General features: G+C 50.0%; 1 protein-coding gene across 1 annotated transcript; it reads left to right on the forward strand.

Moving 5' to 3' along the window:
* Positions 1-2605: 2605 nt before the first annotated feature.
* LOC308586154 (chymotrypsin-like elastase family member 1) lies at positions 2606-16402 on the forward strand (the record flags this gene model as incomplete). The annotated part of the gene is made up of 6 exons (XM_081192430.1): positions 2606-2702; positions 11212-11321; positions 12716-12810; positions 13941-14221; positions 14654-14820; positions 16215-16402. The coding sequence occupies 6 exons, from the start codon at positions 2606-2608 to the stop codon at positions 16389-16391; spliced, it is 927 nt and encodes a 308-aa protein (XP_081048556.1). The 3' UTR covers positions 16392-16402.
* Between the last annotated feature and the right edge of the window lie 1287 nt (positions 16403-17689).

The following is a 17689-nucleotide window of genomic DNA, read 5'->3' on the forward strand; positions in this document are numbered from 1 at the left end:
AATCCGAGATTTGGGAGAAGAAACAACGGAAGAGGACTGGGAAAAATTTAAGGACTATTTACAAAAACAATATAAGTTGTATGAATGTTAAAAATTTACACGATTCGGAAACTATAGCTTCAGCAATTAGATTTGGGAAACAGGAAATTATATTTTAAGTAAGAAAAGGTCAAAATCTAAGGTAATACTATGTTTAATTTAAGATATAAGTAACTGATGAAAAGTATGTTAAATTTAGAGGTATAGTATTTGAAAAGTACAAAATAAGGTACGAAACAAGGTAATAATTTGCTGATATCTTTATTATAAAGAATGCAGGGTAAGGGAGATGCGAGGAAGTCCAGTTAGTTATATAAAAAATGTGTTGAATGGTTGGTTTTCTTTTCTTCTTTTTCTTTTTTTCTTTTTCTTGTTCTTTTACTTTTTTCTTCAGTGTATGTTTCTAACTTTGTATTTGAAACCTTAATAAAATATTTATAAAAAAAGAAGAAGAGAAAATCCTTTCGCTTTTCTGGGGCTCAGGGAAGTCTCAGAGCCGGAGGTTGGGGAAGGGACCCCCTTTGCTCTGCCCTCTTCTCCCGTCTTAGATTTGCATGGGGGTCCCCGCCCAAGCTTGCCTGGCCACCGGGCCACACAAGGGCCGCGCTCTACGCGGCACACCTTGCTAGCCGCGCAACTGTCCTCCGCGGCTGCGGAGCGGCCCTGCGCCGGTGCCCAGCCCCTCTGGGCGCCCGCTGCGCTGCCAATGACAAGCGGGCGACGTCGCGGGCGGGGAAGGCGTCACTTTCTTTCCCGATCCTTCATCCTCCCAGTCTTCCAGCCCTTTTTTGGGTTGGAAGCTCGTCTCGTTCGCCCTTCTCCTTTCTTCACCCTGCGCGCAATTTTCCTCCCTCGTCTCCCTCCCCATTTCTCCTTCCTTCCTGACTGACTGACTGACGGGCTTGGGCTCGGGCTCAGGCTCGGGCTCCGGGTCGGGCTCAGGCTCGGGCTCCGGGTCGGGCTCAGGCTCAGGCTCGGGCTCGGGCAGCCACAGCGTCGGCGGTGTTGGCGATCGGCGGCGCGGGGGGATGGCCCTCCCGGGGGAGCCGGCGCTGCTCAATGGGGTTGCCAAGGAGACAGGCCGGCCGCCCTCCTCCCCCGGCCCGGCGCCCCCCGCCGCGCCGGTGCCCGTTATCGAGCTGGTGCGCGCCGGGCGCCCTATAAAAGCCGCGGACGCGCCCACCGCCGCCCGAGATTATTGGGGGGGCTGAGCCCCCAACGAATTTTTGAGGGGGCTCGGGCCCCCTCAAGCCCCATGGAGTCGGCGCCTATGAGCTCAGCAACTTTCAGGGTGTCCTGGTTTTTACTTTTTGAAATATACCTAACATGAAGCCTGCCCCCCCCAACATAAATTCTGGTTATGCCCATGGTGCAAAGAGGCATGGAATTGTACCCAGCTATCCTCATCCCAATCCCACGAGAGAGTGGGAACAGATCCTGAATATGCACATAAGTTGCATGCACACAGGCTCTCAGCTACATTAGTAAAGAAAGGACAAATTGAATGCACTTTAAACATTCAACACCAGATGGCGCCAGAGAGCAGGAATAGTTTAAAACAACATTTCCCATAGGAATTTTTTTCTTTCGTTAAAATAATCTAATTTCTGACTTATTTATAGCATGTGTTTTTCCTGTGTTTAGATCCGCCCCCTGCAATTAGGGTGCTGAATTTTGCAGGGTTCCTGACTGCAGGCATGGATGCTGATGCAGAGCCTATGTGCATGTAATTGCATATACAGAGGCACGTTCTGACATTCAGATAAAGGTATGAAGATTATATGCAGAGCTAGTGGGCGTGATCCCCCTCCTCCCTCAGCAGACCCATTTTAATGTATGAAAAAAGCTTGTCCCCTTTGTTAACAGTGAAAGTGTCAATGGCATTTTCTTGATCATCCTCCCCCTCTAATTCCAAAATCCCTCCAATAAATCCTATCATTTTCTCCCTTGCATATGACTGACTGTGTACACTTAGGGTTGCCAACTTTAAACTCAGCTTTGGCTCTTCTGCCTTTAACTGCAACCCAATGCCCAGGCAGTAGCAAGCTGGAGCTTTTCACTGCAGGGAGATGAGCGTTATCTGGAGTCAGTTAACAGCTTCCTCCTGCTAATGAGGGCAGATTAATCTGCTCTTAAAAGCGCAAGAGCCGAGCCAATAAAGAAAGTAGCAACATTATCTCTGCATTCACCTCCACTTGTGGGAGTTACGGTCAACACTTGACTGATTTATTTTCCTGGTCAGTTGGCAATCCTTCTGTGCATACCCCATATCTTGCAGCAGCTGCTACCTGACTTGTTTAGGCCTTTTGGTGTAAAATTGCTGATGAGAACAGCTCTCTTGCAGCCAGCCATAGAAAGGAGTGTCGCGTCCATGCAGAAGCATCTAGACCTCATTGTTTTGATCCTCTGTGCTTTGTCTGAGTGCATTAACAGTGACAGCAACAACGAGCAGCAGTCCCCTCTTCTCTCACGCTGGATCCAGCCATCCTGTTCACGATAGCACATGCAAACTCAGTTTCCCTTTGCACAATTCCTGGATCAAGTCCTTTTTTCTTTTTTCTTGGCAATGATTTTGGACAGATTCTTTGCTTGGCTTTCTATGCTTTCCTTGACCAAGGTGTCTTTGACACAGGCGGTATTTCTTCCCAGACGCCTGGATTTAGGTAAGATGGGATTGTCATTTCTTGGTAGCAGTTATTACATAGGAGCACAGGCAACTTGCTTATACGGAGTCAGAACGTTGCATCATCTAGTTCAGTTTATTCTTACCATTGTGGAAATTATGAAGAAGATTGCCATGTTTTGTTCCTAGTCTTGCTCTTGTACCTTTAACAGAAAGCTTTCGCAGAGCAATTAAGCAAGAGGAGCTTTTGTTGACATTAAGGTAAAGGATGCTATCCTATAATACCAGGGCTTACTTTGAAGTAGACATGCATGGGATTCCACTGGAAAAGATGGGAGATTTCACACCTCCAACACATACTCAATTTCTTTCTGCAGATAGACACAGAAAAAGGTTGGGATATGCATAAGGAATGGTTTAACAATCAATCTGTATTCCCAGGGCACTTTGAAAACAGTTAACTCTGTGAGGGGAATAGGGGTCTGCTAACAATTCTCACCACCATCAAATGTTGCTTCAGCAACGGGTAACCCCAAACTGAGCATGACAAAAGATTTCATACCTTTCAGAAACAAATCATTCACAATTTTTTTTTTTGCGATGATTTTTGGGTGTGGTTTTTATTGGATTTGTTATGCGTCATGTGTGTATTGGCATATTGCTTTGTTATCGTAAATGAGAAAGGGTATATCGTAAGTAATAATAATAATAATAATAATAATAATAATAATAATAATAATAATAATTTATTATTTATACCCCGCCCATCTGGCTGGGCTTCCCCAGGCACTCTGGGCGGCTTCCAAAAAAATATTACAATACTGTAATACATCAAACATTAAAAGCTTCCCTAAACAGGGTGGCCTTCAGGTGTCTTCTAAAAGTCTGGTAGTTGTTGTTCTCTTTGACATCTGGTGGGAGGGCGTTGCACAGGGAGGGCGCCACTACCGTGAAGGCCCTTTATTTCATGGCCACTACCGAGAAGGCCCTTTATTTATTTCATTTCCTTTATTTCATGGGCAATGAAACATTATGGCCATTACTTTAGTGTAATATGTTGTCAGAGCTGCTTCAAGATCCTAGCTCACAGAGGATCACGCTAGCCAGCGGTCATTAAGTAAAAGTCTTTATTGAGTTACAGTTTCCATTCTCAAGCTGCTGCGTGCAACTCTACGTCTAATGGCTAGATCGGCGAAGCTCCGTCTGAGTCTCCGCCCCTTGTGCACCAACTTAATATCCTAGCCCTGCTCCACCTTTTCCGCCTGACTGTTCTCCTCTGGGTCCCTCTGCCCCCCGGGGTCTCTTCCTTCCGGGATTCTTCTGACGCCGACCCCCCGGAACTCCCTGTCTCCTTGCGCCGGGCTTTAGGACCTGGCTCCCTTTCCTGGCTGCCTACTGCGTCACTTTCCTGTGCATTTGAACTTGGCGCGCGCACCCAACCTTCCACTTTCCGTCTGACCGTTTCTTCGCTCCCCGATGGAGGTGTGGCCACTCCTGACTCGTGCCCTCCCCCCTGTTGCGAGCTGCCAGCGCTTGATCTCTGGCGCTCTTCCTCTTCCCTGCTCTCTGGCTGTGACGCTGGTCCCGATTTCCAACTGCTCTCCTCTGAGTCCCCTCTGGCTCTATCTTCCTGGGGTGTCCCCCTAGGCTCCCCCCTTGCCCTGGCCACTGGTGCTCCTTTCTGTGAATCTTCTGATTCACTGGAAAGACTCGGAGATCTCGGGTCGTCGTCATCACTCATCTTTTCTTCTGCCTCCTCCCCCTCGCTCTCTGTTTCCTCCCTTGCCCTTGCCTCTGCTCCTGAACCCCTGACATCCATCCCCCCCTCGAAGCCCCCCATTCCCCCCTCCCCTCCTTCCGGTGCGGGAACTGGGTGCTGCTGTGTCAGAGGGACGAACGTCGGATACAGTTCGCTTCCCGTGGCGGGCCTCCATCTGAAGTCTCCCGGTTCTTCCTCCCTGCTCTCGTCGACGACGGTCACCTCCGCTTCCATCTCTGTGCCGCCGTGCTCGAAACCAGGGTCGTCCCCGAAAACGTCCATGTCCGTCTCTCCCTCACTTCCTCCTGGCGGCGTTGCTCGTCCTGGACCTTCCTGCCACTTCCTGCGCCACTGCTCCTCTGGTCTATCGTCCCACCAATACGAGGGTTCTGAGGCAGATCCCGAGGGTGACCCCTCCGGGGAACGGGCGTCTCGTATCGGGTCCTCGTCCGAGTCGAACCCCCGGAACGTGCTGGCAGAAAGCGTGGGCGTGAAAAGCCAGTCGTCGAAAAAGTCTGCTGGCATTGGTCTATGTGGGAAGAGGGCATGAAACTCGTCTTTGAGCAGAGGTTCGTCCAAGGCGTAGCCCGGCACCCAGCTATTCGCACTGGCCGGGGTGCCCTCCTTGGCGAGAAGGTATTCTACCCCTTCTTCCCCCCATCTGGAGTCCAAAATCTCCGTGACTTCGTTGATGCGTTCCTCCTGTGCCACTCCCGCGTGCCCGGTTCCTTCTCTGAGCGGACTCGGTGCCGTTCCGGGTTCCTGAAACCTGTGCGGTGCCTTGTAGGGAGTGAGCACCGATCTGTGGAACACCGGATGCATTCTGGAACCCTCCGGAAGCGCCAGCCTGAAAGCCACCGGGTTGACCTGCTCTTCGACTTGGTAGGGACCCAGTTGCTTATGCCCCAGCTTCTTCTTGGCCAACGACCTGGCCGGCACTGCGTGGGCTGCTAACCAGACCCAGTCTCCCACATGGATCTCTTCGCCAACCCTTCTGTGTTTGTCCGCTTGCATCTTGTATGCATGTTTGGCCAGCTCCAGGTGCCGCCGCAGCTGATCGTGGACCTCCTGCAACTCCGACGCGAACGCATCTGCTGTCTGCGGCTCCCCCTCCCCCATCCTTTCCAGTCCCGGGAAGGTTCTGGGGTGCCTCCCGTTGTTGGCGAAGAACGGCGTGACCCCCGTGGACACGTGCTTCGTGTTGTTGTAGGCAAACTCGGCGAGCGGCAGGTAATCCACCCACGTCGCAGGCTGTTGATTCGCATAACATCTCAGGTACTGCTGCATGATGGCATTGACCCGCTCCGCCTGCCCGTTGGTCTGCGGGTGTCTCGCCGACGCCAGGTTGATCTTGACGTTCAGGAAGCCCATCAGCTTCTGCCAGAAATTCGAGATGAACTGTCGCCCCCGGTCGGACAGAATAGACCGTGGCAGACCGTGAACCTTGAACACGTGGTCTATGAACAGTTTGGCGGTTTGCTCCGCCGTGGCCACCTTGGCACACGGAATGAAATGTGCCATCTTGGAGAACAAGTCCACCACCACCAGCACGGCCGTCTTTCCCCTCGAGCTGGGCAGATCCGTGACAAAGTCCAGGGCCACTCTCTCCCATGGTTCGACCGGAGTTTGCAGCGGTTCCAACAGTCCGGCCGGCGGTCTGTGCACCGGTTTGGCCCTCTGGCAGGTGTCACACCTCGCCACGTAGTCCGCAACCTCCCCTCTCATTCCGGGCCACCAGAAGTCCCTGGCGACTAATTCCACCGTCTTCTCCTTGCCAAAGTGCCCGGCAGTGGGCGCGTCGTGCAGCTGCTGCAGTACCTTGGCGCGAAGTTCGTCTCCCGGCATGTAGATGGCCCCTTTACGAATGAGCAATCCATCTCTCAGCTGGAACTCGTCGGTCGCTGCCGTGCCCCAGTGCACCTCTGCCATCTTTGCTTGCGCGAAGGAGTCATCCTGCAACGCTCGTCGCACCGCCTCCAGGTCCACTGTTGCCGCAGCGCACGCCCACACTGTTGGTGCGAAGATGTGCATGGCGGCCGCTGGCTTGGCGTCCTCCAGATATTGTGGCTTACGAGAGAGAGCGTCCGCCATGATGTTGGTGTCCCCCGGGACATACTCTATTCGGAAGTTGAAGTTCGCAAAGAACTCAGCCCAACGTATCTGCCTTTGGTTCAGGAACTGTGCCGTGCGCCAGTGCTCCAGATTCTTGTGGTCCGTGCAGACCTGCACCGTGTGCTTGGCGCCGATCAGGAAGTGCCTCCATGCTTTGAATGCTGCATGAATGGCCAGCAACTCCCTGTCCCAGATGGTGTAGTTCTGTTCGGACTTGCTGAGCTTCCTGGAGTAAAACGCTCCCGGCCGCCAAACCCCCTGCGGGTCTTTCTGCAGCAGGACTGCTCCCACGGCTCTGTCTGAGGCGTCTGTCTCCACCCTCATCGGCCTGCTGGGGTCGACATGCAGCAGCTGCTCTTCCGACGCGAAGAGACGCTTGAGTGCCTGAAAGGACTGCTCCGCCTGCTCTGTCCAGATGAACTTCTTTTTCTTGGAGCTAAGCGTGTCCGTGATGGCCGCTGTCTGCATAGCGAAGCCTTTGATAAACTTGCGATAGAAGTTCGCGAAGCCGACAAACCGTTGGACCTCCTTCCGGTTGCATGGGCTCTTCCAGTCCAACACCGCTCGAACCTTGGCGCTGTCCATGGCGAGCCCCTTGTCAGACAACTTGTAGCCCAGAAAATCCACCTCCGTCACGTCGAATTGGCACTTCTCCAGCTTGGCGTAGAGCCTATGCTGCTGTAGCCTGCTTAGCACTTCTTTGACGTGTCTGTCATGCTCCTGCTGCGATTCCGAAAAGATCAGGATGTCATCTAAGAAACAGACGCACGTCTTGTAGAGGAGCCCCGCCAACACGTGATGCATGAACGCTTGAAAAACGTGGGAGCCATTTTGCAATCCAAAAGGCATAACTCTATATTCGTAGGTGCCCAGAGGCGTGAACATGGCTGTCTTCCACTCATCTCCTTCCCGCATGCGAATGAGGTTGTACGCCCCTCGCAGGTCTAACTTGGTGAACACGCTGCCCTTCCGTACCTTTGCGAGGAGGTCGTCGATTCGGGGCATGGGGAAGTCCGATGGCTTGGTCACACTGTTTAAGATGCGATAGTCCACCACAAGTCTTTTTTGGGGCGTGTCCCGCTTCTTAACAAAGAATACAGGACTGCCCCCCGCTGCCTTGGACTCCCGGATGAAACCGCGCTCCAAATTATGATCTATGAACTCTTTGAGTTCCTGCAGTTCGTCCTCAGACATGGAATACAGCTTCCCTTTGGGCAGCGCCGCCCCCGGCAGCAGGTCAATTTTGCAGTCATATGGTCTGTGGGGGGGTAGCCTGTCTGCCTCCTTCTCGCAGAAAACCTCCAAAAATTCTGCGTACTTGTGGGGAATCGCTTGCAGCGTGCCTAGCAGCAGCTGTGACTCCTCTTCCTCTCCTTCTTGCCGGGGCACGATGCAGTGTTCAGCACAAAAGGAAGAGCCGAAGGTCAGCTGCCTCTGGTACCAAGCCAGCGTTGGGCTGTGCTTGTCCAGCCAACTCATGCCCAATACAATGGGCGTGTCCGATAGTTGAGTGACGTTGAAGCTGATGATTTCCCTGTGATTCCCAAGGCGCATCACCATTGGTGGCGTCTGCTTCACCACTTGCCCCCCTAGCAGCTCTCTGCCATCCACCGTGACCACCTGCAGGGGCAGCGTGGCCGGCAGCAACTGTATAGCGTGCCGGTCTACAAAGTCCTGCCCTATAAAGTCCGCATTGCTTCCCGAGTCAATGGTGAGCGGCACGTCCATGGTGATTCCATCGGGCAGCTGGAGCGATGCGGTGAGCCTCACTACTGGTTTGGGCGGGAGGGGGTCCATGGGCTGTGAAATCTCCGGGGACTTCTTCACTGACACGTCTGGCTGGGCCCCAGTGCCTCTTCCTCCAGCCAGACATCGTCGTTTCCCTGCTGTGGTCCTCCTTGTTGCGTTGCTGCAGTTACCATTGCTGAGGCTGCAGTGTGCTTGTGGAGCCTCCGGGGACACTCTTTCGCCATATGCCCTGGATCCCCGCAGATGTAACACTTCCTGTTCCCTCTAGGAGGCTTCGCTTTCACTGTTGTCGGTGCTAGGGCTCTGGCTGCTGACTGAGCCCTTGCACTTCCAACCTCCATAGGTTCCACCCCTCCTCCTGGCGGAGGCGTGGATTGCGCACGCGCTGCTTCTCTGGGAAGGAAGGAGGAGCCCCTGGCTGGTTCGCGCCCTCCACGCCCTTCGTCCCTGCTCCACGGACGTTCTTCCAGCCGCACCCCCACGGCTAGCGCCCTCTGAACGATCTCCTGCGTGGTCCGGGGTCTCTCCCCCCTGGCAATTTCATCTTTAACAGAGCCGTGCAATCCCTCCCAAAACAGGTCTCTTACAGGAGCCGAATCCCTGTCCCATTCCAGAGCACTGACCAAAGCGAAAAAGCGGGCATGATACTGCCTTACGCTGGCCCTCCCTTGTTTCAGTCCATGTATCTGCTGCCGAGCAAGATCCACGTCAATGCTTGATAAAAAACACCCATCCATCGCTTTAATAAAGGCATCCGCATTTTGGAGCGCCGGATCCTTATCCCTCCACAAATTGCGCAGCCATGCTTTAGCTTCCCCATGCAAATGGGACATGATGAACCCCACTTTCTCTTGCTCATCTCTAAAGTCTTTTTTCAGCAGTTCCAGTGCGCACATTACATCTGCTCTAAAGTTGGGGTACTGCTGCAGGTTCCCATCGAAGTGAGAGACCAGACCGCCTGTTCGTCTTGCCAACCCAATTCCCTCCTGTTTGGGTGTCAGTTGCCCTTGCTTCGTAAGCATGTCCAACCTGACCTGGAGATCCCTGCAGGCGGCAGCTGCCTCCTCCTCTCTCTTCCTGGATGCGAGAGCCTCGGCATTCAGTTGTGATACTGCTTTTCTGAGTTCCTCTATCTGCTGCTCAGCCGTCATGTTGTCTGCCGTTCGTGAGCTAGCTAGCAGGCACCTGCTTCTCTCCTCTCCTCGAGGCTGTAGATGCCCACAATAAGGGGACGGAGCTTACTGTCAGAGCTGCTTCAAGATCCTAGCTCACAGAGGATCACGCTAGCCAGCGGTCATTAAGTAAAAGTCTTTATTGAGTTACAGTTTCCATTCTCAAGCTGCTGCGTGCAACTCTACGTCTAATGGCTAGATCGGCGAAGCTCCGTCTGAGTCTCCGCCCCTTGTGCACCAACTTAATATCCTAGCCCTGCTCCACCTTTTCCGCCTGACTGTTCTCCTCTGGGTCCCTCTGCCCCCCGGGGTCTCTTCCTTCCGGGATTCTTCTGACGCCGACCCCCTGGAACTCCCTGTCTCCTTGCGCCGGGCTTTAGGACCTGGCTCCCTTTCCTGGCTGCCTACTGCGTCACTTTCCTGTGCATTTGAACTTGGCGCGCGCGCCCAACCTTCCACTTTCCGTCTGACCGTTTCTTCGCTCCCCGATGGAGGTGTGGCCACTCCTGACTCGTGCCCTCCCCCCTGTTGCGAGCTGCCAGCGCTTGATCTCTGGCGCTCTTCCTCTTCCCTGCTCTCTGGCTGTGACGCTGGTCCCGATTTCCAACTGCTCTCCTCTGAGTCCCCTCTGGCTCTATCTTCCTGGGGTGTCCCCCTAGGCTCCCCCCTTGCCCTGGCCACTGGTGCTCCTTTCTGTGAATCTTCTGATTCACTGGAAAGACTCGGAGATCTCGGGTCATCGTCATCACTCATCTTTTCTTCTGCCTCCTCCCCCTCGCTCTCTGTTTCCTCCCTTGCCCTTGCCTCTGCTCCTGAACCCCTGACATATGTGAACAAACAATTCAAACCCACCCCAGGCGTGAATTTTTGGAGGTGGATCAAAAGAGGTTTGCAAATACCGTGGGTTGACGCACACCCTCCAACATTTCTCTGATGAAAATAGGGACGTCCTAAGGAAAAACGGGACATTCTGGGATCAAATCAGAAACTGTGATGGCTTATGCAAATCTGTGACTGTCCCTGGAAAATAGGGACACTTGGAGGGTCTTGGCATCAATAAAGAAGGTGGAAGGGCGTAGGATTGTACCCTTTGGCTCTACCCAATCGCTGTATGTATGCGAGGGGCTTCCACATGTGGCTTACGAAGAAGCCTCTTTCACGCTTCTGCTAAATGTATGGAGGGACAGACTGGGACGCTACGTTTATTAGATACATGGAGGGGCGATCTCAAAAGGACTTGCAGCACTTTTCGGACCATTTAACGCATGTGGAAAGGACCACGATCAGACTTGCTTTATCGTGTTTTTAATATTCTGTCGGGAGCCGCCCAGAGTGGTTGGGGAAATATGAGTGGCATACAAATATTATTATTATCCCTGCACACACACCCATTCATTGTACTGTGCTGAAAATACCCCCTCTGTACACACAAAGGACTCTTCTCTGCACAGTTGGGAACCATGAATATCTATCTATCTATCTATCTATCTATCTATCTATCTATCTATCTATCATCTATCTATCTATCTATCTATCTATCATCTATCATCTATCATCTATCATCTATCATCTATCATCTATCTATCTATCATCTATCATCTATCATCTATCTATCTATCTATCTATCTATCTATCTATCTATCTATCATCTATCTATCTATCTATCATCTATCTCTATTATATATCTATCACTAGCTTAAATATCCCCCTTGCTTTTCTGTATACTGTAACCCCATTATTTTTCTTGCGGATTTCAGACTGGCCTAAAAACTGCGGTGTTGCGTATTTCCAACCAAACATATTTGCTAAGATTATTGCCGGCAATGAAGCGAGGCCTCATTCTTGGCCGTGGCAGGTCTCCTTACAGGTACGAAACATTCCAGTGATTCTCAAACCTTGGGCATGTACAAAATTTGGAGGAGGCCTCCAACCTGTCTGTTCAGAAGCTAGGTCCAACCAGAAGTAGTTCCAACCAGAAACTAAGTTCAAATCAGCAAAGGCCCTTTCTAAATTTGCTTGACACTTTCCTGTTTGTAGGTTCAGCCAATTTTATTACTTCCCTGTTCAGCATGGCTGGGAGATGAGTTGCTAGCTGCCCATTGTTTTGCTTCCAGGGTGGCGTGGTCATGAATTACTGGTTTCTTTGTACAGTCGTACCTTGGAAGTCAAACGGAATCCACTCCGGACGTCTATTCAACTTCCAAAACATTCGAAAACCAAAGCCAAGTGGTACCTCGGGTTAAGTACTTAATTTGTTCCGGAGGTCCATTCTTAACCTGAAACTGTTCTTAACCTGAAGCACCACTTTAGCTAATGGGGCCTCCTGCTGCCGCCGTGCCGCCACAGCATGATTTCTGTTCTCATCCTGAAGCAAAGTTCTTAACCGGAGGTAATATTTCTGGGTTAGCGGAGTCTGTAACCTGAAGCGTATGTAACCTGAGGTACCACTGTATCTGTTTCTTCCTTCTTTAATCTCCACCACAGCAAATTGTACTTCACACTGCAATATTTTGTTGCAGGCCACACTTGCCCTATGTACTAAGAGTGCTCCGAATTCTCCAAGTGCCAGTTGTCATGTAGGGAAAACTACGTCATCTTTTCACCACAGGGGCCTATCAGCAGGGGAATGCCGAAGTTTGCAAAAAGAAAAGAAAAGAAAAGTGTTTATTTAAAAAACAAAAACTAAGGTGGGGTTAGGGGCGAGAACCCAAAACAGCCCAATGAAAATTGAGCATGCTCAGCTATCTCAACATTTTGGTTGAATGTTGAAGTTGGAAAGGAAAGGAAAGGAAAGGAAAGGAAAGGAAAGGAAAAAGGAAGGGAAAGGAAAAAGGAAAGGAAAGGAAAAAGGAAAGGAAAGGAAAAAGGAAAGGAAAGGAAAGGAAAAAGGCAAGGCAAGGCAAGGCAAGGCAAGGCAATGGAATGGAGTATCCTGAAAAAAGGCCTGGCTCAATGGCTAGACTGTTGTGCAGGAAGACTTCACATACCTGACTTGCTTTATGTACGCAGTAGGAAAAATGCCTTGTTTTAAAAATCCATTTCACATGTGATATGTTGTGCAACAGGCTTCTCAAACTCTGGCCTGTGACCATTTAGAATTGCTTCAAAAAATTAAGGGTTTCCCCAATATCCCCAGCAGTTTTCCAGTGGTCTATGGAGGGGAAAGTTTGGGAACCGCTGTTGCAGAGGTTACTTTTGCCCTACTTCCAATTCCTTCCTGTGATTCAGCTCTGCATTTTCTCCCTCCATTTTCCTTCCCAGGTCCGTTCTAAACCAAGCGATAAATTCGTCCATGTCTGTGGTGGCACCCTCATTCACAAAAACTGGGTTCTCACTGCTGCCCACTGCTTCCAGAAGTAAGTTATCTACTGTGTGTGAATTTGTGGAGGCAGATCAAAACAATGTGGGTGGCTCATGCAAAATGGTATGCCTTTTGGCATCGATAAAGCAGGTGGGGCGTACCTACTATCATGCAATGCTTAGAGGACTCACCAGTCAGGAAGAACGTTATTGACCTTCTTAAACAAGTACAGAACACCAACAGGAAACCCCTAACCCCACCCAAAGACAATTAAGTACAGTGCCACCTGCTGGCTAAACTATATAATGACATTATCCACACACTAACTTTTCTCTTCTCCGTCACTTTTTCTCCCCCTATTTTCTGTCTGGCTAAGCTTCTTTCTGGTCATTGAGCCTGTCTTGTGGGAAAGCCATTGGAGGAGAGGAGATGAAGGAGTGGGAAGCAGTGGGCAGGAGAAAGACTTGAACAGCTTTCCTCCTGCCTGTTGTTTATCCCTTAAGTATAACGTCCACCTCCACATGTGGCAAAAGGGTTGGGAACCTGCGTTGGCCACTGTAATCATTCATATATAATTTTTTCTACATGTAGAAAACAGAGAGGTTTTATTAACTTGTCCCCCAGTGAAAAACTATACTTGGAAACTTCTTGTGGGAACATTTTTTTCTGAGTGCCCATGCGGTTTCGCTCATTTATGGTAGCGATACTAGTCTGGGTGGAGAATGAGACTTAAGTATGAAGGCAGGTGGGATGCGGGTGGCGCTGTGGGTTAAACCACAGAGCCTAGGACTTGCTGATCAGAAGGTCAGCAGTTCGAATCCCCGTGATGGGGTGAGCTCCCGTTGCTCGGTCCCTGCTCCTGCCAACCTAGCAGTTCGAAAGCACATCAAAGTGCAAGTAGAGAAATAGGTACTGCTCTGGCAGGAAGGTAAATGGCGGTTCCGTGCGCTGCTCTGGTTCGCCAGAAGTGGCTTAGTCATGCTGGCCACATGACCCAGAAGCTGTACGCCGGCTCCCTCGGCCAATAAAGCGAGATGAGCGCTGCAACCCCAGAGTTGGCCACCTCTGGACCTAATGGTCAGGGGTCCCTTTACCTTTACTTTACTATGAAGGCAGGTAAAAGCAGATCGGGGCGGGGGGGGCATGTGAGACAACACACCCAACCCTACGGTGCATCATTTTCAGGGGACAGGAAGAAGATGTCACCAACTGGCGAATTCTTCTCGGCAAGCATCACCTTAACTACCCGGAATCCACAGAAAGAAGCTACCGGGTGAAGCGAATTTATCGGCACGAACGTTTTCAGTACCCTCAGCTAAATGAGCTAGAGTATGACATTGCTTTGGTCAAGCCAGTGGAAGAGATTACCGCCAACAGGTTTATCCATTATGCCTGCCTGCCAAAAAGAGGCAGTTTTCTCCGTCCGGGACACTCCTGCTGGGTGACTGGCTGGGGGGGCATGAGAGGTATTTCAGAGTGTCGTGTGCCACCAATAAGAATTACATTGTTTTCAATAAGTGTCTATAGCTCTGCAGCCTTAATTTGTGCAAAGTTAAAAGAATTTGGCCCTGGAATCAGTTTTTGGTAGCCGAGTTGAGTCTTGCAATATGTTAAAGAGTCTCTAAACATGTGCAGAGTGCATTTCCTTGACAACCGAGAAGTCCAAATCAGCCACACATGCTTAGGACTAAAAACCAGGCCTTCTAACACAAGTGTCGTTATTCTGAGACAGGTTTGAGCCCTGACATGATAATTTTCTTTAGAATTTAAGGAGTTGTAGAATATGGAATATTCGAAGTATTTACCATTTCCAGTGTAATGCAAAGTCACAAAATGCTAATCTTCAAGGTTCCAAAAATGTTCTGGTTCTTACTCTTCTTCTGTTTTATGCACTGAAGGTGGACAAGATGAAAACTTCTCTCTCTCTGAGGTTTTGAATCAGGCCAAGTTGCCAGTCATAGATTTCAACACATGCCACCTCAAGAAGTTCTGGGGAAGCAAAATCCAAACATCAATGCTCTGTGCTGGACTGAAAGATACGGCAAGGTCTTCAGCTGCCTGCCAGGTACAGAAATGGGATATTCATGCAGAGCCTTTCCACACAAATCTGGTTTTAGGTGCTATCAGTAGACAAATCTCCCTGTCACTGTCGGTTTGAAAAATTTGCAACTTCAATAGCCAAAGATTTAAGAGCTTATCATGCTACTACAGTGGTACCTTGGGTTAAGAACTTAATTCATTCCAGAGTTCTGTTCTTAACCTGAAGCAGTTCTTAACCTGAAGCACCACTTTAGCTAATGGGGCCACCTGCTGCTGCTGCGCCGCTGCGGCAAGATTTCTGTTCTCATCCTGAAGCAAAGTTCTTAACCTGAGGTAATATTTCTGGGTTAGCAGAGTCTGTAACCTGAAGCGCCTGTAACCTGAAGCGTATGTAACCTGAGCAACCACTGTACTGTTAATTGTGTCCAGATTTTCACTTTGGGAAGTATGGCAACCCTATTATGTCACTACTTAGAATACGACTGTTTCAAGATCAAGCCAGGTATGTATGACAAAGGAGATCTGTGAATAGGATCTCCAATAGTTTCTTAGAGCAGTGTTTCCCAACCACTGTTCCGCGGCACACTAGTGTGCCGCGAGATGTTGCCTGGTGTGCCGTGAGATGTTGCCTGGAGGGAGGCGGGCAAGTCGGGCGGCCGCGGCGAGGAGAGGCCGCCCAGCGCGGGGGTCTCGCCGTCTGCCTGCCTGGCTGCCTGCGAGCTCGGCGGGCAGCGCCTCCGTCCGCAGCGCCCGCCTCGCGGCTCTCATTCCCTGCCCCTGCCAAAGCTCACCCAGCCAAGCCGCGCTCTCCTTCCTGCCTCGCTTTGCTGCCTCCTCCCCCCCACCCCCAAAGCTTGGAGGTTCCCCGGCAAGGGGGAGGGGAAAAAATTGAAACTTACACTTTCGTGCGTCCCTCCCGGCGTGACGCTGCGCGCTGACGTCACGGGGCTGTAATGGTGGTGTGCCTCGAGATTTTTTTCATCAAACAAGTGTGCCTTTGCCCAAAAAAGGTTGGGAAACACTGTCTTAGAGGGTGAATACTAGGGGCTGGGGAGTGTTTCAGAACTATGGCACTGGGACACTGTGGCCTAACTCTCCTCCTGTACCTCCTATTGCTATTTGTTGCGTTGGGCAGTACATACAGGTATCAAATTGATACCTTCATGTTTTGCCATGTGGGGCAAAGGCATTTGGGGTGGATGCTTTTAACTGGGAGGGTAGCACAGAGGAAGAGTTAACCTCATGCAGCCAACACTGTGATCTTGAGATGCTAATAACATTGCTAATAACCTCAAAAAACTGTGGAAGATTTTACTCCTGGATATTTAGCATCCCATCTAGATCGACACTCAAGTCTACCACTGAACCCTCACTGGCATATGAACATGTTTCAACTCTTGGATGATATTTTATTTTCAGGGAGACTCGGGTGGCCCACTGCTTTGCCAAACTGGGAGAGAGACATGGGAAGTCCATGGGGTCGTGAGCTTCGGGCCAGTTGGGTGCCAGGTGCAGAACAAGCCTACTGTCTTTACTAGGACATCTGCGTATATTCCTTGGATTGAAGCAATCAGAATGCGGGATTTTTTTTGGTGAAGGACAGGGAAGAGAAGGGAAATCCAGGGATATCAATAAAATCCTTTGCAAATTTAGGAATGTGTGCTTATTTTAATACTGGAATTCTGGAAATGAGATTTGGGAAATGAGATTTGAGTTCATGGCTGAGCTGAAATTGGAATCTAGGGCCAACCCTGCAATCCTACTCACAAACGAGTCTACCAACTAGAACAGCTGACTTTCCAAAGACGCCTTTTTCCATTTTGGTTTGTGGTGGGATGCCTCCCAGCAAGTTCTTCCGCAGACCGTTGTGCAACTTACCGTTACATCTGAAATGTATGGAAAATAAAGTCAGAAAAATATTTGGGGCGCTTCATCCTGATTGGTTTGCAGGCTGGTAAGATGGAAGTTGGCTATTTAAGGAGCATTCATTTTTATTTGTGTGTGTGTGTGTGTGTGTGTGTGTGTGTGTGTGAAATTAGGTGATGTCGCGCCAAACAAGTGTTATCACATACTTTCCAGTCCATTTCTCCATCCAGTCTTTTGAGGAAGCGTGTTTCTTGTGTTAGACCTCCCCATCAACTATAATCGTGCAACCTGAATTTGCCAGAGACGGTCCGGAGGTGTCTGTTGATTTCTGCGCTTAATAGAGGGAGGAAAGCCTCTTTCTCGGCAGCCACCATGGAAACACAGAACAGAGGCAGAACAGTATCCTCCTCAAACAGGAGGCTTTAAAAAAAATAGGTCAACGAAAGGCAGGAAGCTTGTGTTTGCATACGGGCTCCAGAAAATGGGGTTTCCCCTCTTCCTTGACCGGCAGGAAAAATGCAAGCAACTAGGCCTTATCGCAAGCTAGTAAAAATTACCTTCAGGGTATATATAGAGAGAAAAAGAAAAAAAGAAAGTGAGGTTAGAGGGAGACAAAAAAACACTCAACACACAACCCTGCATCTGAAATAAGGACAGCAACCATTCACATAGCAGCATTGACATGTCACTCAAGGCATGATGAACAGCAACAACGGGGGAAAAGATAGACGTAACATTTTACAAGAACAGGAACACCATGGACAGAGTAATTGCCACACACAGGGAAGAGCAAGGATATAGTTTGACTGCCTCACTTGTAGTTCTATAAATCATTTAATGTGTCAACACGAACAGACGTTATTAATATTGCAGTTGTTGTATAAGGGATTATTATTTTGACTGGAATGCAATTGAAATTAGTAAGATTTTGGAACGCAGAAATAAAATCAATTCTAGCATGCGGGAGGCCACCTAAGTTATATACAGAATTCGGTATTTGAACAATTGATATTAGTAACTGTATTCTA

The sequence above is a fragment of the Podarcis bocagei genome (assembly GCF_964188305.1).
Source record: "Podarcis bocagei genome assembly, chromosome: 4".
In the NCBI taxonomy this organism is placed as follows: domain Eukaryota; kingdom Metazoa; phylum Chordata; class Lepidosauria; order Squamata; family Lacertidae; genus Podarcis; species Podarcis bocagei.